This window comes from Callorhinchus milii, unplaced genomic scaffold, assembly GCF_018977255.1.
Source record: "Callorhinchus milii isolate IMCB2004 unplaced genomic scaffold, IMCB_Cmil_1.0 Scaffold1, whole genome shotgun sequence".
In the NCBI taxonomy this organism is placed as follows: Eukaryota; Metazoa; Chordata; class Chondrichthyes; order Chimaeriformes; family Callorhinchidae; genus Callorhinchus; species Callorhinchus milii.
In genome coordinates, this window is record NW_024704742.1 from 94,622,909 (window position 1) to 94,648,578 (window position 25,670).

The 25,670-nt window shown below is 44.3% G+C and overlaps 1 protein-coding gene across 4 annotated transcripts in view; it reads left to right on the top strand.

Moving 5' to 3' along the window:
• Window positions 1-25,670, top strand: part of agtpbp1 (ATP/GTP binding carboxypeptidase 1) — a 130,471-nt gene that overhangs the window by 29,233 nt on the left and 75,568 nt on the right. For 3 of the 4 annotated variants that reach the window (XM_007908036.2, XM_007908035.2, XM_042333395.1), the window contains 3 exons: window positions 2,823-2,944; window positions 23,377-23,444; window positions 24,348-24,411. In XM_007908036.2, the coding sequence (XP_007906227.1) occupies window positions 2,823-2,944; window positions 23,377-23,444; window positions 24,348-24,411 (254 nt within the window). Of the gene's footprint in view, window positions 1-2,822; window positions 2,945-16,398; window positions 16,520-23,376; window positions 23,445-24,347; window positions 24,412-25,670 lie in introns of those variants that run through there. The other variant, XM_007908038.2, reaches the window with a different exon arrangement.

Sequence of the window (25,670 nt, forward strand, 5' to 3'; positions counted from 1 at the left end):
TTGAGGAGGTCCAGCCAGATTTGTCGGTGGACCATTAGGCCAGATTTTAGGCAGGTGCGTTCAGCGGCCCGCACCTGGCTCTTCAGTGAGCGGAGGTGGGTGGTGAACCAGGGGGAGGAGCGAGAGTAGGAGACAGTATGGGATGTGATGGGGGCAAGTGTGTCGAATGTGGAGGAGAGGGTGTTGTGGAGGAGGGTGAGAGGAGAAGAGGGGTCAGTGAGGGTTGAAGGCCAGAGGGAGAGGAGTTCAGAGGACTCCAAGGCAGCGGTTAGGGATTGTGGGGGTAACTTCTTCCAGGGGCGGTAGAAGATGGTGGTGGGTCTGGTGGAGGTGGGGAGGGGGTTGGAGGTGGTGAAAGAGATGAAGTGGTGATCGGAGACGGCTTTGTCGGTAATGGTGACATCCGAGACACTGAGGCCCCGGGTGATCACCAAATCGAGTGGGTGGCCGTGACTGAGTGGCGGTGTTGATGTGGAGGGAGAGGTTGAGCGAGGAGAACAGGGAAGAGAAGTTCGAGGAGATGGAGCAGGAGGGGGTGAAGTGCAGGTTGAAGTCGCCCAGGATGATGAGGCGATCAGAGCAGAGGCAGAGAGATGTAAGTAGTGTAGAAATATCGGAGATGAAGGTGGGAGAGGTTTTAGGGGGCCGGTAGAGGAGGAGGATTTTGAGTGAGAGGAAGGAGGGGTGGGAGAGGGTGAGGTGCTCGAAAGAGGGGAAAGAGCCAGAGGAGTAGGGGGATAGGGCAAGTGGTGTCCTTGAGATAAGGGCTACACCACCGCCACGGCGGTTGGGGCGAGGGATGTGGTGGGAGGTGTAGCCGGGTGGTGTGGCCTCCGTGAGGGGGAAGGTGTCGCCTGGGGTGAGCCAGGTTTCTGTTAAGGCCATGATATCAACGCTCTCATCAAGGATGAGATCGTTGATGACCAACCAGGGCCTTGTTACAGAGGGAGCGGACGTTTTGTAGTCCGATGTGGAGGGAGCGTGTGGGGAGGGAGGGGGGTCCAGGGTGTGAGGCAGGGTTGGGGGGGATGGGGATGAGGGAGGAGAGGTTGACTCCCCGGGTCTGTGTCTGGGGTGGCTGGCGAGTGTGGTGGGGAATGGGGCAGTCGGTGTGGCTGCTGCTGGACAGCCAACGCCGAGTGCCACGGTGAGCCCGGCGGAGGATTCCCAGGCTGGAGCAGAGGGAGGTTGTGGGAGGGTCAAATGGGGATAGAAGGCGAGAGGGACGGAGAGAGAGGAGGACAGAGCAGGAGAGATGCAGAAGGGGGAGGGTTTGGGGGGAGAGAGGAGGAGGGAGGGGGTGAGGGGGCTCGGGTCAGAGCGGCAGCCATAGTGCGCATGCGGGGACCGGGAGCGAGCGGTCAGGTGGATGGCATTAGCCCATAGGCTGGGGCTGGGGCAGCCAACCCAACAGGACCATGGTGGGCCCTGATGCGAGCCCCGGGGGGCGCAGAGGTTTGTGTGTTTTTTTTTGTTGCGCGCGCGCACACTCCTGAAACTAAACTATGACGTCAGCGGTTCCCCCGCTGCGCCCCCACACCGCCCCCTTCCCCCCCTAGCTGAACTCCCTGCCGCCTCGTGCTTTATTACCTGAGAAGGTAGGCCCAGGCTCCTCCCCGCGCTGTCCTGCCGCCGCTCCCCGTTTTAGTGATTTGTGGATATGGACACCCAAATCCCTTTGCTCCTCCACAGTTCTTAATTTCTCCCCATTAAGAAAATATTCTGCTTTATCTTTTTTCGGTCCTTCGTGGATGACCTCATACTTTCTTACATTGAACTCCATCTGCCACAGCTTTGTCCACTCACTTATAAGACCCTTTGTAACTTCCTACTCCCATCTATAGTTTTAATGGGTTGGAGAAACAGACACGAAAGTATTCTGCTTCTAATTTGTGATGTGTTGGATGTATAATCCGTCTTTCACCAATAGATTTTTCCTCCTCGGGCGGGCGGCGGGCTCCTCGGGCGGGTGGGCTCCTCGGGCGGGTGGGCGGGCTCCTCGGGCTCCTCAGGCGGGCGGGCGGGCTCCTCGGGCTCCTCGGGCGGGTGGGCTCCTCGGGCGGGTGGGCGGGCTCCTCGGGCTCCTCAGGCGGGCGGGCTCCTCGGGCGGGCGGGCGGGCTCCTCGGGCGGGCGGGCGGGCTCCTCGGGCGGGCTCCTCGGGTGGGCTCCTCGGGCTCCTCAGGCGGGCGGGCGGGCTCCTCGGGCTCCTCGGGCGGGCGGGCGGGCTCCTCGGGCGGGCGGGCTCCTCGGGTGGGCTCCTCGGGCGGGCGGGCCTTGCTCTGTTGACCTGTCACTCACTCCGTCGACCTCTCGCTGTAACTGAACATCAGTTGAAGCTGCTTTGTGATGCAGTGATCACATTGTGATGTCACACCGGTGGAAATCGAGCTTTATTCTCCCGGTATTTTCTTTCATCCCAAAGATGGGAGTTGGAACATCCAAATCGAGTTGCGTGCTACGCATCCTTTTTAAAAAGCCATCGACCTCTGTATAACACTGTCGATAGGGCAGCAGAACTGCTACGGATGGAGGGCTACAGCGTGGGAAACACTGAGATGTACGGTAAACCTCAGACATAGGCATGTTTGTTTTTAAAATTTAGTGACGGTGTTGAACAGAAGGGGTTCATGCTTCAGAGATTGTTGACGCTTAGTGTTGTATGTGAATTCTGTTGCTGAACGCTGGTACTGATAGCTACCAGTAACCATATCTAAAGGCAGCAGCTGAATATTACTGTTGTCAAATATGATTATTCATACATCAGTTATGATATTCATGTATCTGTGTTTTCCATTGAGCATTTGTTTTGTGTTGTTTTCAGAAACTCTCGGATCTTTGGTCTGCTATCCCAGCTGGAGAAGACAAACTCTGATTCGGCATTGCTAGATGTCGATAATGCCCGTCATATTACCTCCAAGATTCTTCATTTGGCTCAGACTCAAGGTAATACAGTTACAGAATGTTGCTTCTCTTTTTCTCTTAATTTTGTGTTCAAAGGTTAGAGGAACAATAGAAAAGGAAGAGGCCATTCTGACATTTTATAAATCCGCGGAATTCTTTATCTTTCTAATCATGTTTTCCCTTTTCTCTCTGTCCCTTAATACCCTTGCTTCCCTGATATTTATCCCCTTAACTCCCTCAGTTGATGCTGCATCTATGGACTATAAGGGGGCCGGTGCATTCTTCTGACACTTTTCTGAACAAATATTTTCCGGATTTACTTTTAACCCTTTTAACTCTTACTACAATTATAATCCCCTTTTCTGGTCTCCTCTACAAGAGGGAAAGGTTGTTGCCTCTCTACTTTTGTTTATTTTCTTTTAATCCAACATCCTCAGCTCACAAGAGCTTCAGATAAAGAAGACTCTTCATCTCATTTGATATAATTCTTCCAGAATACCCACCTTAACTTCTCATGGCAGCATCAAACTGTTTCTTAAATTAGTCTAGTGAATGTTATTTGTAACCCATTCCAGGTTTTTTTTGGTCAGCTGGGTGTCTGATACATGCGGAAACCTATCACCATGCTTAAGTATCCAAACCAAATTGAGAATTCCATGCGTCCCACCCACACATGGAAATTCCAGAGGTAGATTGTTGGAATGCAATGCACAGTCTCTCCATAGAGGGATGCATCCTGCTTACCTAATTCCAGAGTGTACGTTAGGGTCTAACCAGCTAAAACAGCATAACTTTGCTGTTGATATTGCTGCCTAGAGAGCTTTCCTGCAGCTTGTCCAGCTTGGACCACCCAATCTATTAAGGTTTTGGCTTGCAGGGCTAACAGGTGAGTAGGATGATTCCCTGCCCTGAGTGACAGGGCTGCCCTTTAAGTCCTGCCAGGCTGGCTGTGCAGTCATCAGCAGTGCCCTAGACCTGTGGACCTACCTGGACTACCGAGACCGCCACAGAGGACTGGCTCGATTTCAACATTCCGTTGCCAAGCATGTCTCCTGAGGCAGTTCAGCTCCAAGATGACCCCACTTACCTTCCCACCCCTGCTCCCAGGAGGATTAAAAACCTCATAGCTTGCCATTGATATCACTGTCTGGCAAGCTTTGCCAAACAACATTCCAGTTGTTAATTACATTTTGTATAAAGACATGCTTCCTGGTGTTTGTTTCCAAATTGACCTTCACAGCCCTTTCGCATTGCTGCCTAGGCAAGTGAATGTATCCCAAATTTTGTGGCCTTTCTCAACATAGGTCCATTCCAGGTATCATCCTATTGAATTGCTACTGGACTTAATTCATAACTGGTATATCTTTTCTAAAAACTGAACATTGTGTTCCAGATAAACTCTGGATAACTGCAGTTTTCGATATCAATTTCTTTATCTCTAGTGACAAATTCTGGCATTCCTTTAGCCTTTTTGATCAATTTGGGCAACAGTGAAATAGCTTTTAATGCTGTGAGTTTAGTCTTGTTGGGGAAAGGTATGTTATTTTATACTGTGCTATGTTGAATTTCATACGCCGCTGGGTAACTGTCTGTCCTCTTGCAATTTTGCGCTCCATTCATAAGAGCTTGCTTATAATCCAGTTCAAATTTCTCCTGCTTCTAGTCCACTACAAATGTGGATATATTCGCCTCTGTTATACGTAGAATTGAAAACTGCCTCAGCACTGATTTTTGGGGATACCATTTGTTCCTATTCTCAATCAGAGAATATTTATCCTGTTTGTCTCCTACAACAACTTGCATTTATATAGCGCCCTTCACAATTCTGATAATTTCACAATTATGTAAAATTTTGAAAGGATAGATAATAAGAGATTATTCCTTGCACAAGGTAAGTTGGCCTGAAGGGACATAGGATGGAGGTTTTCCACTGGAAGAGTTGAGAGGGAGAAGTAAGAGCCTTATCACTGAAGAGTTATTAGAACATGGAATGTGGCTGTTGAATATGAAACCATAACAATATGAAAAAGCGAATTAGACAAACATTTGAATATAAATAACCTTTGCTTTTAAAATAGCTCCGTTCACCACAGGATGATGCCTCAAAATGCTTTGTAGGATTTATTGTCAAATGTTGTGACTGTGTTTTGTAAGTCAACATGACAGTCTATTTGCACACAGCACTGGTTCACAAACGACCAAGAAATAAATGTCCAGTTTTATCTGGAGGATTGTTGGTCAGGACATGGAGAGAAACTCCCATTTTTTTCTCAAATAATCCCAGGAAATCTTTAACGTCCACCTGAGCAGGTAGATAGGACTTCAGTTTACCACCTCATGCGAATGATGGCAATTCCAATAATGCAGCTCACCTTAGCACTATATTTGAGTGTCAGCCTAGATTATCAGAGGGGGAAAATATAAAATGGTGCACGATAGAACAAAATAGAGTGAACGTTTGCTCCAGTGGATGAGAAAGCACCAGCTTCGGCTTAATCAGTCAGATGGTGGAGTCCTGTAGCTCAGTGGTTAGAGCACTTGCTTTGCAAGCGAGAGACCTGAGTTCAATTCCAGGCAGCGCGAAACCTTGGGCAAGTTTCCTTACTCCACACAGAGCCTAATAATAATCCCTCCAAAACCCAAAACAATAATAAATTGGTCATTTTCAATCTACGACTGTTTGTGGGACATTGCTGTGCGCAATTGGCTGCCGCGTTGGCCCACAAATATACAGTCAATTCACTTTACAGTGTGTTCTGTGAAGCGCTTTGGGACGTCCTCCCGATGTGAAAAGCGCTATATCAAATGCAAGGATTATTATTATTATTATAGCCTCTTTCTGTGATTCAGTGAAGTACAATAAAATCGTTGAGCAGCTTCTGTTTACAATTAGGCTGCTATGTATGTGTTAAGACATTTTTAGAAAGCCAAAGGTTAATGGAAATTCCAGAAATGTTTTTTTTTCCCCACAAACAAACTTCATGTATATCAGTTCTCAGCTCATTGAACACTCACTGTATTAGTTTAACTGCAAAGGATGAATGTTTTTTTTAGTGTTTAAAATCAATAGAGCAAAAAGAGCTGACTGCTGACAATGAATCACCTCTCTGTGCAGGTTACTTCTGTGTATTATGGCAAGAATGTAATGGAACAATTTTATATTGAGATGTATCTGTGAAACTCGATCACTTGATAGGTATTTCAAGTGGATCTTATTTTACTCCTCTGCTTAATTTGATACTGGAAACTTTTGACCTATCAAATAACCCCTTAATCTCATATCCTTGCTATATTCTTGGCTAGACCAGTGTGTTCTTTTTTCCTGGCCAGTGCCTTCAACTTTTTCACCTTTTTTTTTCAATTCATTAACTGGAAAGAATCTTTCACAGATTCAATTACAGCACTTGCTGGTTGATAGCCTTTTTAATTTACTATTTATCTGTCCACTTTTCTCTCTTTCCCTCCCTCCTCCAAAGACATGATACTCTGCTTTCACTACATTCCCTTCTAATGGTAAGGTTCTACTGATATAGGTGTGTTTTTCTTCCCATCCCCTCCTTGGCTCCCACCCCTCCCGAATTAAACCCCAGCTCGGATGCAAACCCTCGACTGTCCAGTTCCTTGGGATGTTCTCCTGAAGTTAAAGGTGCTAAACAAAAATGCAATTTGTTATTGTGGTTTTGTTGTCCCTCCAATATGTGACCTATGAAACTTAAGAATGAGGCTGCTGGAGACATCACAGGCAGGTGGATGGCATATTGCTTCTATTGTTGCAAATGTACGGTAGTAGGTGCTGGGAATAAAATATCAAATCAGATAGATCATGAAAGTTTCATTAAAAGAATGTCCACAGGAAATTGATGTGGGCGTACCAGCTGTCGAGAGGTAGAATGAATAATATTGCTAACAATTGTCATGTGTGTTTATAGAAATCCAAAGTATAATACATTTCTTATTTCTTTGTGGAATCCTGTAGCTCAGTGGTTAGAGCACTTTCCTCGCAAACGAGAGATCTGAGTTTGATTCCTGGCAGGTCAAAACCTTGGGCAAATTTCCTTAATCCACACGCCTGATAAAAATCCCTCAAGAAGAGAAACAATAATAAATTGATCGCTTCAATCCACGACTGTTTGTGGGACACTACTGTGCGCAATTGGCTGCAGCATTTCGCCTACAAATATACAGTCAATTCACTTTACAGTATATTCTGTGAAGCGCTTCTTGAGACGCCTAGAAGACGTGAAAAGCACTATATCAAATGCAAGGCTTATTATTAATAAATTTTATTGTAACATCTTTTCATGTTAATGTCTCAAAAAGTGTTTTACCGGAATTTATTATAAAATGTAGTGATCGTATATGTAGGCGAACCCAAGCAGCCAATTTGCACATGTCCCACAAACAGCCATGGTGTGCGCAATCATATTTTATCTAGGGGATTGTTGTCCAGGACATGAAATGTCAGGAACTCCCTTCACTTTTCATATAGTACTATGGGATCTTCAAGATTCACCTAAACAACCAGGCAGGACTTTGGTTCAGCATCTCCTCTGAATTACAGCGCCTCTGATCACAGCTCTCCTTTGGGATTCCATTGGAGTTTCAGCTTAGAAGTCTAGATGTGGAACTTAATTCCACAACAACAACTTGCATTTATATAGCGTCCCTCATGAAGGATAGCATCCCAGAGAGCTTGACTGTGGCAGAGCACGACTCCGAGCTGGGGGCAGGGAAGGTGACCGTAAGCATGGTTGAATAAGATGGTCTTCAGGCGTGACCTGAAAATGAGATAGGAAGGAGCAAGGAGAAGGGATAGACGAAGAGTGTTCCAGAGTTTCGGGGCGTAGTGGCTGAAAGTGCGGCGACCAATGGTGGAATAGAGGGCACGGGGGACATGCAGAAGCCTGTAGCCAGTCGAGCGGAGGCAGTGGGTTGGGGCTAAACAGGTTGGAGAGATAGGGAAGTGCTAGGGCATAAAGGGATTTGAAAATGAGTGTGAAGATCTTAAAATCGACCCGTTTAGTGATGGGGAACCAGTGGAGTTTGGCTAGAACTGCTTCGATGGGGGTATGGAGTTTCTATGGGTGAGTATGTGGGCGGCGGAGTTTTGGATCAATTGGTTCCTATGTATGGTGGAGCTGGTGAGACCGGCAAAGAGGGCATTTGAGAAGTCCAGTGGGGAGGTGACGAATGCATGGACGAGGGTCTGGGTCTGGGGTAAGGTATGGTCAGAGGCGGGCAACATGGCGGAGGTGGAGGAAGGCACTCCTGGTCAGGGACTGGATGTGGGGAAGGAAGGACAGCTGTGGGTTGAACCTGACACCCAGGTTGCACACTGGTTTGGTAAGTCTGAGGGATAGGCTGGGGAGGTTGAAACAGTCAGAGCCGCAGGATAGAAGATGTTGACAGGAGGCAATGTGTATGGCCTGTCAACATCGAGTTGTAGGAAGTTTTCGCTCGTCCAGGCCCTGATAACAAGCGGAGAGAATATCGGCGGACCTGGAGTTACAGCTGGAGGAGTTGATTTGTGTGTCATCTGCATACATGTGGAAGTTTACCCCATGTCTGCCAAGAGGAAACATATAGGTGAGGAAGAGGATGGGGCTAAGGATGGAGCCCGGGGATAGCTCACGAGCGAGAGCGGGAGGAGAAACCATTTGAGGAGAAGGCGGTTTGTTAGGTAGGATTCGAACCAGGATAGTGCGGTCCCACTGAGATGGATGAGGGAGAAGAGGTGGTGGATGAGGATGGCGTGGTTGACTCCAGGAGGACGAGGAGATGGAGGGAGCCCTGGTCACAGAGAGAGAGAGAATGTCGTTTGTCAACTTGACAAGCTTTGGGCAGGGCGGAAACCAGACTGGAGGGATCGAGGAGGGAGTGGAGGGAGAGATGAAAGCAAAGCTGGTTAGCGACCACCTGGTCCAGAGCTTTGGCAACGAAGGGCAGGTTGTAAATAGTATGGTAAACTTGTGAGGTTGGAGGGTGAAGGGTGGGTTTTGAGGAGGGGAATGATGTCAGCGGTTTTACAGCCTTCTGACTAGGACGGGACAGTGTTACCTACTTGTCGAAAGTAGTACTGGCTCTGAAGGAATCTGTGTGAGACCACAATTGAATTGTTGCATGCCATTCTGATTCTTGTACTTCTTAAAGTAGACCATTGAAAAGGATTTAATAAAAAAAAGCAGAATCTTCAATCAATGAGCATTGGACTGAAATTAATCATAGAATTTTATTGTACCTGTGCCAGCAAGATAGCTGAATCTGTTTTAATAAAAAACAAGTTGGGGTGGGGGAAATTTTTGGAAATATAGGTAGATGATGCATTTTGTTTTAAATCATTAGCTTGGATAGCACAGTTCATAAGATGTGTTGAAAATAGGAGAGGAGATGATAAATGGATAGAACTTGAAAATATAGTGCAATGTATCAAGTACAAACAGTTTGCCATTTGCTCTGTCATTGACCTGACTCAATGTAAGAGATTTATTGTCCTGGGGGAGCATTCCGGAAATTTTCTTCCTGACCCTTAGGTGTGAAGAGTGGAGTGATCCATTTTTTCTCCTTTATTGTTCCTTCCTGCTCAGCTGATTTCCATATATAACATTTCTATTACTCCTCCAGTACAAGTACCATTGTGTTCTGTAGAATCTTTGGTGTGTTGAAGAGGTGCTTTATTATTCATTTAGAACAGAAGCAATGATGAAATTAATTACCTGTTGCCACTTTTCTCTCTAGACAGGCTAAGCACTCTGTTCTTCTTTACAAGTTATGCAGTTGTTTTTTAAAAATGCATCACTCCTAAAGATTCCTGTAACTGATAGTCAGAAATGAAAGTCACATATGTGATTTCAAGGAACTGCGCGTGCATACATTTATGGAGTCCTGTAGCGTAGTGGTTAGAGAACTCGCCTCACAAGTGAGAGGACCTGGATTCGATTCCCGCAGGGCGAAACGTCAGACAAGTTTCCTTACTCCACGTGTCTCTGTTTAACTAGCAGTAAGTAGGAACCTGATTGACAGATTGCTTTTCCAGGGGTAATAATTCTTCAAAGTAAAGTTTTAAAATAATTTGGTCACTCAATTCATGACTGTTTGTGGGACACTGCTGTGCGCAATTGGCTGCCACATTTCGGCCACAAAATATACAGTCAATTCACTTTACAATATATTCTGTGAAGCACTTTGAGACATCTCAAAGACCTGATAACAACAACAAAATTACATTTGTATAGCCGAGCTGAGGGTGGGAGTGGGGGAAGGTGGGGGGGAAGCAGGGAGGCTCTTGAGGTGGGTCTTGAAGGTGGCGAGGGAGGGGTGAGATGGAGAGACTGCGGGATGGAGTTTCAGAGGGTGGCTGCAGTGTAGCGGATGGCCCACCTGCTGCTAGTGGGGCGATCAAGGGAGGGGACGTGAAGCAGACCAGAGCCCGCTGAGTGAACAGGGAGGTAGTGGGTTAGGAGGTCAGAGAGTTAGTGGGGGACAAGACAGTGGAGGGCTTTGAAGGTGAGGACCAGGATCTTGAACTGTTTTCTCTGTGTGATGGGAAGCCAGTGGAGTTGGGCGAGGATGGGGTGATAGGGTCACGGAGTCTGGTGCGGGAGAGGACATGCGCTGCACAATTCTGGATGATCTGCAGCCTATGGAGGGAGGAGTTGGGGAGGGCGACAAGCAGTGAGTTTGCATAGTTGATCTTCAAAGTAATGAAGGCGTGTATAAGAGTTTCGGTGGCCTGTGATGTGAGACACTGTCGGAGCTGGACGATGTTGCAGACATGGAGGAAGGCAGAGCAGGTCATGGTGGAGATGTCAGATAGAAAGGATAATTGAGGGTCAAACAAGACCCCAAGGTTCCGGACTGACTTAGTAAGATGGAGTGTGCAACCATGGATGGTGATGCTGTGAGCGCCTGAGGTGTGGAGGCGCTGACAGGAGCCAATCAGGAGAGCCTTGGTCTTGTTGACATTCAACTGAAGAAAGTTAGCTCTCATCCAGGACTTGGATGTCTGACAGACATTCTATCAGGACATCAGTGGTCCTGGAGTCAAGGATGGAGGCAGAGAGGTAGAGTTGGGTGTCATCCGCATTGACCCCATGTCTGTGGATGATGTCACCAAGAGGGAGCATATAGATGTTGAAGAGAAGGGGACCAAGGACAGAGCCCTGAGGAACGCCGCACAAGACGGTCCAGGGGATAGAAGAGGAAGCCATTTGAGGAGATGAAGTGCAGGAAGTGTGAGAGGTATGATCTGAACCAATCAAGGACAGCGCTGTTGAGGTGAGAGGAGAGGCATTGGATGAGGATAGAGTGGTCAATGGTGTCGAAATCAGCAGAGAGGGCAAGGAGGATGAGGAGGCAGAGGGAGCCCTGGTCGCAGATGGACAGAATGTCATTTGTCACTTTGACCAGGGCTGTTTCTGTGCTGTGAGTGGCACAGAAACCCGATTGGAGGTGGGAGAGAAAGGGGCGAAGCTGAGACGCAACAACTTGTTCCAGGACCTTGGAGAAGAAGGGAAGGTTGGAGGTGGGGCGGTAGTTAGGGAGTAGAGGAGGGTCCAGGGAGAGTTTTTTAAGGATAGGAGTAATGACAGTATTTTTTAAAGGGGTGGGAACAGTACCAGAAGTCAGGGAGAGGTTAGTGAGTAGAGGGGCAAGGAGGTGGAACTGGGAAGTAAGGAGGGGAGTAGGGATAGGGTCAAGGGAGCAGGTGGTTGTGGATTTCATACGAGTGTTGGTGGTGATGAAAGAGGAGGAGGAGAAGGGTTCAAAGGTGTGAAGGGAGGGGTGGGATGGGAAGAGGTGATGGAGAGGGGGTAACAGTGGCAGAGGCAACTGAGGGGATTCCCTCGACTTTGGATCCGAGGAAGTCCAGCATCACCTTGCAGTTGGCATTTGAGATGAGGATGGGTGAGGCATGAGAGGGTGGGCAGAGGAGTCGGTTCATGATGGAGAAGAGGAGCCTGGGGTTGTCCTTAGCCTCTAAGATTGTCTTGGAGTGGAACAATGATTTAGCGGAGGCGAGGGCGGAATGGTAGGATTTGACATGGTCCAGCCAAATCTGCCGGTGGACATTTAGGTTTGATTTAAGCCAGGTGTGCTCAGCGGAACGCGCTTGGGCTTTAAGGGAGCGGAGGTAGCTGGTGTACCAAGGTGATTTGGTGAGTAGGAGACAGTTCGGAAGAGAGAGGAGCGAGGGAATCAAGAGTGGAGGAGAGGGAGCTGTGGAGAAGGGTGACCGAGGAGGATAGGTCATTGTGGGAGGTCGCCCAGAGGAGAAGGAGTTCAGGTGACTCTAAGGCAGCCGAGAGAGTGGGGGGGGGAGATTTTTTTCCAGGGGCGTATGAGATGGAGGTGGGTTGGGTGGTGGTGGGGAGAGGGATTGAGGAGTTGATCACCAGGTTGATAAGGTGCTTTACTAAATGCAAGGATTATTATTACTATTATTTGGATATTGATACTGTGGAATCTGGCAGTGTAAAGAGAGTAGATTCTACAATTCAGACAGTGACAAAATTGTAGTTACAGGTACTTCCTGTCAAAGTGGCTCTCCAATGTAAGACTGTATTAAAGTCCTGTATTAAAGAAGACAGACAAAACTGTAGTATAATGACTAGTTTATTGGAAATGTGAGTTCACAGTATTGGCTGTGGGTCTCGGACTTATGTTGGCCATATCAGAGTAAATACAGCTCTGGTCTGACATTGATGCTGAAGTTTACTCTACATGTCTCCATGTGACATAGTTAAGGCAGTAATTTAAAATTGGAAATTCAACTATGCTGATATGTAGCAGAGTCTAAAGACGACAGCAGTTGTAAGTTATTATTTATTTGAGCATATATTCTTGAATTAACCTTATTTGTGTAAATGTGATGCATATTTAAAAAAAAATTACTTTTCAGAAGTCTATTCAATCTATTCATTTTACCTACAGCTACAGACAGACTAATATTCTTCCCTCAACCAAACAAGATTAAATTGTCATTCATCTCATTGTGGTTTATATGACTGTTGATGGTGATTGGCTGCCTAAATACGTATGATTGCTTTACTTCAAAGTAACTTTTGTGATGTGCTTTGAAATATTTTGATGTGATAAAGCATTATATTAAATGTCAGTACAAGAATCTCTCACCCCCCCTCCCTGCCCCCACCCACCCCATGTAGTGCTTCATTAATAATGGTGATTGGATGCACACTAACCAAAAGTGCACAGGACAGTACCTCCATCAAAGCATTGCACTGGAGGGTCAGCCTAGACCGAGTGCAAGGTCCTGATGTGGAGCTTGAACCCAAAACATTCTGACTTGGAAGCCAATTTGCACACAGCAATGTCCCATAGACAGCCATGACGCGAATGACCAATGGCCAGCTTCCTGCACAAAAATATGGTTTGATGGTTGTCAGAACGCTGTTGATGTCACTTCTTGTGCACTGAACATTACGTGTAGGAAGTGCCTCTGATATCGCTTTGCGAAGGAAGTATGCAGAGCTTCTTGCACATCAATGTCAGTGAGACTTGATGATGCCGGAGTTGGTCATTATTGTTAGATTTAACCCAGACATCTGTGCTGTCATGAGTTTGTCCTTTATCATCCAGTTACCGTTGTGGTGAAGGTGTGCAACCCTTTTTCCTCAATGTCGGGGCAAATTGCTTGCATTCCTGTAGTTGGGCAAACTTTACTGTCACCTGCTTTATGGGAACTGGCCAGATGTCTTTCCGTGAAGCTGTTAGTTAATAAAGTATTCTATGCAGCAATGGAGAGGAAGGGGAGAGAGAAGAGAGAATACTTTTTTTTACATCGTTTATCTTATGTTAAATGTTATGCTATTATCTTATGTTATTATTTTAGTTCTTAAAAGAACTAAAGGGGAGCAACTGTGGTGTACCCTGCTGAAGGAACTAGGAAGTACACAATAAAAAGCTGGAAAGAAACTATTATTGCCAGCTTTTAATAGCAACCCATTCTAATGGAAGGTGATTCTTAACACTATCATATGGATCTCCTAAAACGTTCTGTAGGCTTGAAAACCTATAATAAATTGGCATTTGTTTCTTTTTGCTATTAATATTTTTTTACATTACAAGAGTAGGGCTTCCTCATCTTTTGAACTCCAGATACACTTTTGCCTCTCTCCAGTACGCCTTCACTACTCTGACAGTGTGTATTCCAGTCCTGACACTGGACTCCTATCTCTGTGGGTTGTCTGTGGTATGTTCAGTTCTACTTAGCTACTTGGGCACCAGGATAGCTTTATTGCTGTAATATTACTCCTAACTAATACTCCTAACCAACAGCTAAAAAGACTAAGCACAACAGTTACCCCCTGCTGCTCTTTAAAATGTATCTGCGCTGCTACCAGTATTTTACATATTTTAGTTCCTGTACATAATATGGAATCCTGTTGCATACATTAGAGGATTGAGGATTTTTTTTAAAAAAACTTATCTTGGGGTATGAAGCTGGTTGGGCCACCATTTGTAACCCATTCCAGGTTGTTCTGCAGGCCTTTTGGCAATGGTGCTTTCCATGATGCTGTTGGATAGGGAGCTGCAGGATTTTGACCTAGTGATGAAGGAATAGAGTTATGTGTCCACATCAGACTGAGGAGTGATTTGGAAGGGAACTTGGAGATTGTCCTATGATACCGCTGTTCTTGTTATGTGCCAAGTTAGAAATAGGTTCAGTTGATAGCACTCTTGTCTCTGAGTTGGAACGGTGTCAGTTCAACCCTGGGACTTTGAATGCATAGCTTAGGCTGATACTCCAATGCAGTGCAGGGTGTGCTCTGTGTTGTTGGAGGTGCCATGATTTGAATGAGCTGTTAAAATTCTGGTTACCTTCTTAAAGATTTTATTACTATAAGGTATTATTCGCAAGAGAAGAGAATTTTTCCTGATGTCCTGACCAACAATCCTGCAAATAAAATTGGTTGTTTACTTCATGGCTTTTTGTGGGATATTGTTGTGTGCTAATTTGCTGCTGTGTTCACCTGCAAAATACAGTCTTGTGAAGTGCTTTGAGATGGTATCCCATTGTGAAAGGTGTTGTAACCCTAATCCTAAAGGAGTATAAATACACTGGAACTTGCCTGGATAGTGGGTACCCATTACATGACAGTGTTTCAGTATTTCACTGATTTTAGAATTTGTAACAAGTGTGAAGGTTCCCATCGCAGTCTCTGAATCTCAAGATTTTTTTTGTAAAGGTGACACGTTTTAGGAAATTGCAATTATAAGACCTGTATATTTTAGTGTCTTTGCAACGTGAAAATATTTTAAACTGCACTCATATGCAGTCAGATTAATCTAAAAGCTAGTTACAAAATGTTTGAAGCCATGTGTATAAACGTTTCCAAACTGTTTACAAATCTGCAGGAGATTCGTAATGAAATAAGTGGTTTGTACTCTAATGGATTTGTGGTACCATATGAAATAGGATTTCCAGAGTGATTGTTGAAATTAGATGAATTTGTAATACCACGAGATTAAGAGGTGAGTTTTTTTTCCATTCAGAAGGCATACTTTTACAGTTGGTTCCTATCTTTTGAGTCCATAACCACAGCTCTGATGTAAAGTAATGAGAATCTCTGAAACTAAATCAATAATAACGCTTGCATTTGATAGTTCCGTATTGACTCAAAACATGCAAAGCATTTCAGAGTTTTTTTTGTGAAGCGACTGTATATTTGTAGACAAGTGCAGCAGTAAATTTGCACACAATATTCCACAAATCATCCTTGAAGTGAATAACCAATTATTTATTTAAAAGATTGTTGCCAGGACACCAGGAGAAACTCCTTTTTCTTTTTGAATAATGCAATGGGATCTTTAACCTCTACCTGGTTGTGGAGTCCTGTAGCTCAGTGGTTAGAGCACTCGCTTTGCAAGCGAGAGACCTGAGTTCAATTCCAGGCAGCGCGAAACCTTGGGCAAGTTTCCTTACTCCACACGCCTAATAATAATCCCTCCAAAACCAATAATAAATTGGTCATTTTCAATCTACAACTGTTTGTGGGACATTGCTGTGTGCAATTGGCTGCCGCGTTCGCCCACAAATATACAGTCAATTCACTTTACAGTGTGTTCTGTGAAGTGCTTTGGAACGTCCTCCCGACGTGAAAAGCGCTATATCAAATGCAAGGATTATTATTACTTAAACAGTTTAATGTCTCATCTGAAGGATGCGTCAAATGCATGATTGACATACCAAACTGAGAGCTGCTCATTGCTATGCCAGATATCATATGTGTGAGCTATAGAAGGCATCAGAGAAGCCACTGCATTCTTTTTTAAGTTTACTTAGCACTTTGGCTCACAACACTATCAAATTTCAGTTTCGTTCACGATTATGTTTGATGATGAGTTTAGTTCACCAACTTAGGTTTGGTGGGGGGAAAAAAAGGCTCTACCATTCTCTCCCCAATGCCTACTGTGCTATTGACGTCACATGTTGACAACTTATAAAAGGTAATGGTGAAGTTCGCAGCTCACAAAGTTCCTGCTGCTGTGCATCTGTTAACTTAAGCTGATACTATCCAGTAAACATGGACTACTCTTACAACAGAAAATACAGTACTGGTTCCGGATATCTTACCAATGACTACACTTCACTGAATCGTAAGCTCTAAGTTATATTGGGATAGTGCAGTGCATGTATTTGAAATAAGATAAAGCATGTTTTGGAAAGTAGAATAAAGTGGTTAGGAATGTTTTTGAAATTCCCAATGCTTGTTTGAAGCTCATGGAATAAAATTACTTTTAAATCTGGTACAGAAAATACAACAGTGAATGGTTAGTTAGTTATGTTAATATCTTTGTCGATACTGCACTTAAAACCTCAAACCTATGAAGCATTTAATTGTGGTTTAAACTGGTTATCCTTTGTACAATATTGATTCATACTGTATAAAATGCATGGAAAATAGACTGAGCAATATTACCTTGTGCTTTAAAAGGAAAAGCTGCTTGCCTCAGAGAAAGTTTTCTCCTTTTATTAATCAGCTTGAGTTGCTTTTCCCCATGTTCATTGTCTCATAGCTACTGGTTATTCTTTAGTTGTGTTTGACACAGCTGCATTTGTTGGTTGCATTTGTGTTTCTCTATTTGGAATTTGTGCCTGCATCGTCTAATGATTGGATTTCAAGTATTGCAATGCGTGCTCAAAACAAAACTCCCTGTAGTGTATCTGCACTTGAAGTTATTCAAGTTTATCCACAAATGAAATTGCAACATCAACAAATTACATTTGCATAGCACCTTTCACATCAGGAGGACGTCCCTTTATTTTGCACTCCATTTCCCTAATTTTCCATCCAGATTTGGCCATCCAGATAATCACTCACTCTATGACTTTGTGGGACATTGCTGTGCGCACAGTGGTTGCTGCATTTTTGCCCACAAAATACAGTTAATCCACTTTACAGTATCTCCTGTGACGTGCTTTGAGACAGGTCAATGGTCTGATAAAGCGCTTTTTCAAATGCAAGGGATATTTTTATTGTGGATTGATTTGAAAAATCTGCAGCACTAAGAATTGACCTTGGCTCTCCTGCAGGTATTCTGTTACAGGGAGGGTGCCCAGAAATTACAGTTCTTTGCAAATAATTAGAGGCCGTGTGTTGCTTGAAGAACTTTAATCCTACAGAAAAAGCAGCTGCTTAAAGTTGTGGAATGATTGCTTATTTTCTATTGTAATTTTGTACAGGGACTCTCACAAATGGAAACAATTTTCACAAAAAATAGTCTCGATAACACTAGAATGTTCTAGTTCGTCAAACTACGAAACCCCACCTGGGCTGCAGCAGCACAATTAAGTGAACATTGAAAATCATGTGCAGGAGAAAGGACCGTCTTGAATAAATAGAGTTCTTCGTGCGTTTGGGGAGAGGGGCATCATTGTCCTGCAAAATCCTATGCTGCTGGCGTTTGAAACTGTTAGCTTTCCCATGCAGTGGTTAGATTTTTTTTTCCTCTTCATTGTTCTTTATGCTTTCTCTCATGGGAGTAGTCCCTTATACTGGTGTTCGGTTACTTGACTATTGACACAGTTTCAGCATCAAGTCCAACTAGCCATTTTTACCGGTATAAACCAGAGTGAACCTCTTTGTATGTTTATTTTTAACAGGGCTTTGATCTATGATTTTTAATTTTTTAAAGAAATACACAGTTTGAAAGATTTTTAAGGTACTGAGCTGGTTTTGCTGGTTGAGTGTAAATGCAGCAAAAGCTTGATGCACTTAAGGCGTTACCTTAAGGCATTGAGACGTCAGGCTATTTAAAAAAAAACAAATGTACAGTTGCTTCAGTTCCCCATCTGAGGAGGTAAATGAAGCAATCCCTTTGCCATACTTTGTTTTGAACCTGTATTATCATTGCCACATTAGCAGATGACTTGGTGGTTGGAAGCATGGGGCACACAATATGGTACATCAGTGGCAAATCCAAGGGTTAAAGTAATTTGTGGCACAGACGCTGGGGTTGTGTTGGTCCTTGAGCTGATGCAGTTACTATAATTCAGATGGCCCACATATAGCCTCCTCATGCAGAATTGTTTATTTGAATTGTGGGTAGAAGAATGCTTTTGAAGACAACTGGACTCCAGCCATTATAGAGATCCCTATCTGTATAATCATCTGGCATTAACATTGTGGCTTGGCAATATTAACTTCTGATAAAAGTTCCAGTCGTGTTAAGTCCTTTTACAAACCCTGCAGCAGGCTTCACATGTCAAGTCACGCAGCAGGGCAAGGCAGTGGACAAGCATCATGAGAACCTGTCAGGGGAATGATCATTATATCCACATCTGCTGCACTGCAGATGTTAATTCACAGTAACTTTGATTTGTGGATGTAGGCAGCAAGTGTTCCACGAGCAGAAGGTAATGACTGTTTTAATCTGCTTCTGTTATAATACTGCATTACCTTAAGGAACATCTGCTTTCTGTTGTGCAGTGTCAAATAAGATTCTATTTTGTAATTTTATTTAAGACGTTAGGCTATTTTAAGTACCACCTGGATATTGCCACAATTTTGCGTTGTTCACTGGAATGTTGTATCTATTTTAAGTCCGAGGAGGATTAACATGGTGAAATGTTGTACATGCTATGCTGTTTGAGATTAGTGCAACAGCTGAAAGGTGTCAAAGAAATAGGAATTTAAATGACAGGACAGATCAAAGGAAAAACGTGGTTTTGCCATCGCTACAGCTCTAATATATTGGTATGGAATTTGATCTTATTCTTTTAGGTCTTGTACTCCCTTGTTTTTCAAGTGACCCGGAAGCTAGGAAGATTTAGAAATAACTGCACATCTTTTAATTCTGGTAATTTTTAACTCTGTGGAATTCCAGAGCGACTTAATGCTTAATATAATTCAATGAGTGCATGGTACTTACATTTACAGATATACCAAGCTAGGGGGGAAACTGGAATCCGAGATGCAGCCAGGTAATTGCAAAGAGAACTTGACAGGATATCAAACTGGGTTGATCATTGAAGATCAATACAGATAAATGCAAGTTACCTTCTCCAAGCTGCTTTGTAAATGACTCCAGTGTTCTCAACTCAAATCACTTTCCCGGTAGAAGGTTCTAACCATTGATTTCCCTCTATACAAGTTCAAGCTATAAAGTTGCATCGAAAATACTGCATGCAGTTCTGTTTGCTGCAACATAACTGTTGCTCTAAAGGCAACACAGAGGAGAGCAACGGGGATGAGCCTAGGTGTTAAGAGGAATGAGCTAGCCTAGGCTTTGAGCAATGATTAGACAAGCTAGGGCTCTTCAGTCTTGAAAGGAGATCTTAGAAGTTATGTAACATTTTAAGTGGATTGAGAAATTAAACCCAGAACAAATGCAATGAGATGGTAGAAAAAAAGTTGCATTTTCAGAACATATTACCAGGAAGTAATTTATTTTTGGACTATCGTCTGTAAAAGTTTTCCAGGAAGGGTGGTGTTGAGCTCAGTACACTGGACTGATTTAAACAATAGCTTGACGCTGTGTTGGAAAGATGGGGTACGGTGGGTATTCTGAAAACATGAGATCAAATGGGTTGAACTTGAGCAAAACGTCCTGCTATCCTAAAATTGCTCTCCACAATTCTCAACTCATTGCGCTCTTGTTCTATTACCTACCTCAGAGTGTATGAAAACAATGTTTAGTCTTTACATTCTCTCAATTAGCACATTGTATATTTTATAAGGTTCCTTCAGAAGAGTTCTTGATTCCAGTCATTCCTCAAAGTTCATCCCTCTAACGCTGGGGGAATCAGACTAGTTTTACATTGCCAAACCAGCCCTCTTGTGTCATGGCAACCGGACTATAAACAGTTCTCCTGGTCCGGCCTGACCAGTGTCCTGTAAGCTCATACTTTGAATATGGGATCCGGCGCAGCTGTTCTTTTCAAATTGGCTTTGCAGTGTCCAGAAAGATTTTTAAAAAAAGACAATATAGTTTTGAACACGTAGTCATCTAAGCAGCTCCACCTGGTGGTCAGAATTGGATACCACACTAATAAGATTGAATGTAATTGATACAATGTCATATTGTGATCACAAATGGATACCACAGTATCGTGAAGTAAATTAGAACGGTTCAGACCAGCAAACAAATATAGTGTGTCCTATACATCTAACAGCCTTAGATGCTTCTGAAATGTCAGCAGAATACTGGTTCAGATGGAGATAAAACAACAACAATTTGCATTTATATAGAGCCCTTCACACAGGGTAGTGCTCCGGATCTCACGGCACAATTCGAAAAGAAGGGAATTTCTCCCTTGTGACCTGGGCAACATTTCTCCAAATTAAAATTGGTTATTAATTTCATGGCTGTTTGTAAGATATTGTTATGCCCAAATTGGCTGCCACATTTGCCGAGAAAATACAGTCACTACGCTTTGAGATGTCCTCCAGATGTGAAAGATGCTACATTAAATGCAATTTTTATAGATTCTGTAGATTCTCTGAAAATGAAAACTAGCAACAAGAATTTGTGTAGGCTCAACATATTAGACCTAAATATCACTTTAGATTTAACTGTTTTTGCCCGAAACAAACTTTAACTTTCAAGTAATTCCTCTTGTGTCATGCCAACAAATTCTGCATTTGGAAGAAACATCTGTTTCTCAATGGTGGGTACATTAAAAACTGCCATCATCACGCCCACCCTGAAAAAACCCTCCCTTGATGCGTCGCAGCTATCAAGCTACCGGCCCATCTCCAACCTCCCCTTTCTCTCCAAGGTCTTGGAAAGAGTTGTCGCCTCCCAACTGCGCTCTTTCCTCTCCACCCATTCTCTTTTTGAACCCCTTCAGTCAGGTTTCCGTGCTGCTCATAGCACAGAAACTGCCCTGGTCAAGGTCACCAATGATATCCTGACTATCTGTGACCAGGGCTCCCTCTGTCTCCTCGTCCTCCTCGACCTATCGGCAGCATTCGATACGGTCGACCACGCTATCCTACTCCACCGCTTGTCCTCCCACCTCAACCTTCAAGGCACTGTCCTTGAATGGTTTAGCTCTTACCTTTCCCACCGTCTTCACTTCGTCTCAACGAATGGCTTCTCCTCCACCCCCCGTACTGTCTCATGTGGTGTCCCTCAGGGCTCTGTCCTCGGTCCCCTCCTCTTCAACAACAACAACAACAAGATTCCATTTATAGAGCGCCTTTCACGTCAGGAGGACGTCCAGCGCTGCACAGTTGGTCATGACCGAGCAGGGAAATGGTCAGGGGGAGGAAGGGAGGGAGCGAGGGGGGGAAATGGTCAGGGTGAGGGAGGGAGGAGGGAGGGGGGGAATGGTCAGGGGAGGGGAGGGAAGGGAGGGAGAGAGGAGGAGGAAGAGAGTCTTCACCCTCTATATGCTCCCCCTCGGTGACATCATCCGCAAACATGGGGTTAACTTCCACATGTATGCGGATGACACCCAACTCTACCTTTCCTCCTCTACTCTCAACTCCACGACCACCGATGTCCTGACAGCTGCCTGTCCGACATCGAGTCCTGGACGAGAGACAACTTTCTTCAGCTCAACGTGCGAAAAACCGAGGCCCTCCTGATTGGCTCACGTCAGCGCCTCCGCACCTCAGGCGCTGACACCATCAGCATCCAAGGCTGCACTCTCCACCTCTCAAAGCCAGTCAGGAACCTCGGCGTTTTGTTCGACCCTGAGCTGTCCTTTCTCCCTCACATCCGCACCACAACTGGCACCGCCTTCCATCACCTCCGGAATATCGCCAGATTACGGCACTACCTCACCCCTCACGCTGCTGAAACCCTGGTTCACGCCTTTGTCACCTCAAGGCTGGACTATGGGAACTCTCTCCTCGCCGGCCTTCCCGCCACCTCCCTCCACAAGCTGCAGGTCATTCAGAACTCTGCAGCTCGTGTACTGTCCCGCACCAGGACCACATCACTCCCACCCTCGCTCGCCTCCACTGGCTCCCCATCCCCCAGAGGATTGATTTCAAGATCCTCATCCTCACCTACAAGGCCATTCACGGCCTTGCTCCCTCCTACCTCTCCAACCTACTATCCCCCTACCTACCTGCCCGTACCCTCCGTTCCTCTGGCTCCGGTCTGCTCCACGTCCCCCGCCCCAACCGCCCTACTATCGGTGGTCGGGCCTTCAGCCTCTCAGCCCCCAGGCTCTGGAACTCCATCCCCCAGTGCCTTCGCCGCCTCCTCCCTTTCCTCCTTCAAGGCCGGTCTCAAAACCTTTCTCTTTGACCGTGCCTTCAGCTTCCCTCTCGACTCTCTACCCCCTCCTCGCTCCCTCCCTTCCCTCCCCTCACCCTGACCATTTCCCCCCTCCTCTCTCCCTCCCTTCCCTCCCCTCACCCTGACCATTTCCCCCCTGCTCGGGTCATGACCCAACTGTGCAGCGCCTTGGGACGTCCTCCTGACGTGAAAGGCGCTCTATAAATGGAATCTTGTTGTTGTTGTTGTTGTACTCGTATTCATTAGACATAAATAAAATATCTTATCAACTAAGGCTGGTCCCATGGCTGCATTTTTTTTCTATATCCATCCTCTTTTAATCCTAGAAATTTGAGTTGCTCAGGTAATATCTGAGTAGCTCAATTGATTCAGTACCAGATATGGGACCTAGAGGGTCTAGGTTTGCATTCTCTTAAGGTTGATACAACCTTTTTTTTGATTTAAGTGATTAGGTTCACAAGTGATTCTTATAATTGTTTTGATCAGAAGCATTTCATGTCAGAATTTTTAGTTCTCATTTTGTTAGGCATGAACATGCAAGAAGATATCATCAGGCCAATGTCACTAGGAATACAACAACAACTTGCATTTATATTCACCTTTCACACGGGATAGTTTCCCGGAAAGTCTGATCCAGTAATCTGGCTTGATTAATTTGGCTCAGCGTTAATTTTTATTGCTGAACCTAATTGTCTTGCTGTATGTGCATAGTTTCATATTTTATCTTGATTGTAACTATTGAATTCTTGAATTCATAGAAAGAACGAAGAAAGATATCACCGCCAAAGGTTCAACAGGAATGGAAGTAATTCTCTCAACACTTGAGGTAAAAGTTTATTTTCATCCTCAAACCATCATGGTGTTGTACTCACGGGGTAGTTTTGAATTGTAACCTTGCCTTGGCATAACTCATGTTGTGCCCCAAGTGCAGAAGTAATGTAGCCTCAAAGTAACACCAAAAAGAGTGTGGAGAATGAGACTGCTCCTTTCATTGAGTATCTTTTTGAATATAGTCAATGTACGGTACTAAAAATTTTTTTTGTTGTGCTGTAAAATCTTTCTGTTTCATTTGGGCTTGGAACCCGTTGTCACGCATCCAAACTACTGCTTTAAGGAAAATGAAGAGTAGCTCAGATAAAAGTTTGAAAATAATTTTACAAAGTTTGCTACAAAACAAAAGGAACATACTCATAATTGTAATAACGAACTCCCAGATCTATCTTGCATTGTCATGACTCTGCCTCTGGACAAAGTGGTTGCTCATGTGGAAAAATTTACAAACATCTTTGATTTTTCTGTTGATTTGTTTGCAATGGCCTTAATGCCTGAAATATATACTTTGGTTTCTGAACACTTTGATTTTAATGATCAGAGAGGAAATGGGGCAAGCCGGAACAAGTACGAGTGGGATTTGTACAATTGTACACGATCAGCCTGATTTTTAAATGGTCTTAAGATTTAACTAATTGAACAAAAGGCCACTAGGTGGTGATCTGTTCTCTTATCTGTATTGAGATTCTCTGAAAGTTGAACTATAGGCAAGGCATTTTATTTCTTTAAAGTACCATTATTGCTTCTCTGAGGGTAATATTGAAATAAAACCAAGCTGTGTGTTGACCATAATGAATGCATAGCCCCGTTTAGGATTTTTCAGTAATTGATTTAATAAAGACTAAAGTCCTTCACGCAAACTTTGGCTAGAGAAGGAACATTTGTTTTCTTCTTTCAGAATACCCGGGACCTTCAGACCACACTGAATATCCTCAGCATTCTAGCTGAACTGGTCTCTGTGGGTGAGTTTGTTTGCAAATTTATTTTTGTATTTTTTTAAAATATTTTGTTCTGGTCTTGCTTTTTAAAAAAAGAAAAACTATGGTCACTCAATCCATGACTGTTTGTGGGACACCACTGTGCGCAATTGACTGCTATATTTCACCCTCAGATTTTGAAATACACAGTCAATTCACTCTACAGTATATTCTGTGAAGTGTTTTGAGACGTCTCAACGTGATAAGGCTATATCAAATGCAAGGATTGTTATATGTTATGGGGTTTGTTTTGTTTAATAGTAAAACTTCCAGAAGTTGTTCACCAATTTTAAAACACTGTAGATATTGAATCAGGAAAAAGAAACCAAACAAATTGTAGTAATGGCAATTTGTTGCAGAGACCAGGCTGCAAATGGTTCTTGTGTACAGGATTTGGGGAACTTGGAATGATTTTCAATCCATAACACTGGTGTATTAAGTAAATCTTTTATTTTCAGCTCCCAATACTCCAATACTCACAACCATAAACTCACACTAGTTGTTCTCCCAGAATCCCCTCTTTTACTTTCTGGTCTCTTTTTTGGTCAGCTGGGTGTCTGACACATGCGGAAACCGATCGCCGTGCCAAGCTGGTGTCCAAACCAAGCTGGGATTTCCATACATCTCACCTACACATGGAAATCCCAGAGATAGATTGTTGGAATGCATTGCGCACTCTCTCCCTGGAGAGACGCATCCTGATTATCTAATTCTGGAAAGTATTAGGCGCAGGTTGGCAAGTGCCAAGGCTTCGGGACCCCAGGGTGTGTGTTGGGGTATTGCTGGAGACCAACCAGCAAAAACCACATAGCTTGTCATTACTATTGCCATCTAACAAACTTTCCTGCTGCTTGTCCTGCTAGGACCACCCTACCTGGCAGGGCTTTGGCTTGCAGGGTTAACAGGAGCTGAGTGGGATGACTCCTTGCCCCCAGGGACTGGTTTGCCCTTCCAGGTTCTGTCAATGAGCCAGGCTGGCTGTGCTGTCGTCAGCAGTGCCCTGGAATACTGCAGACCCGCCTGGCTAAGGAACCAGACTACTGAGTTCTGGTCTTGTTTCATTGGTTCCCAGTTAATTGTCTATGTATTCACAAAATATAGTCACTCCACTTTACAGTATATTCTGTGAAGCACTTTGAGATGTCGCAATGAATGGTAAGGCGCAATATCAAATGCAAGAACTATTATTATTACTCTTAAAGTGTTATCCAACAGATCCCATCAAAGTGAGATATGAAGAATGT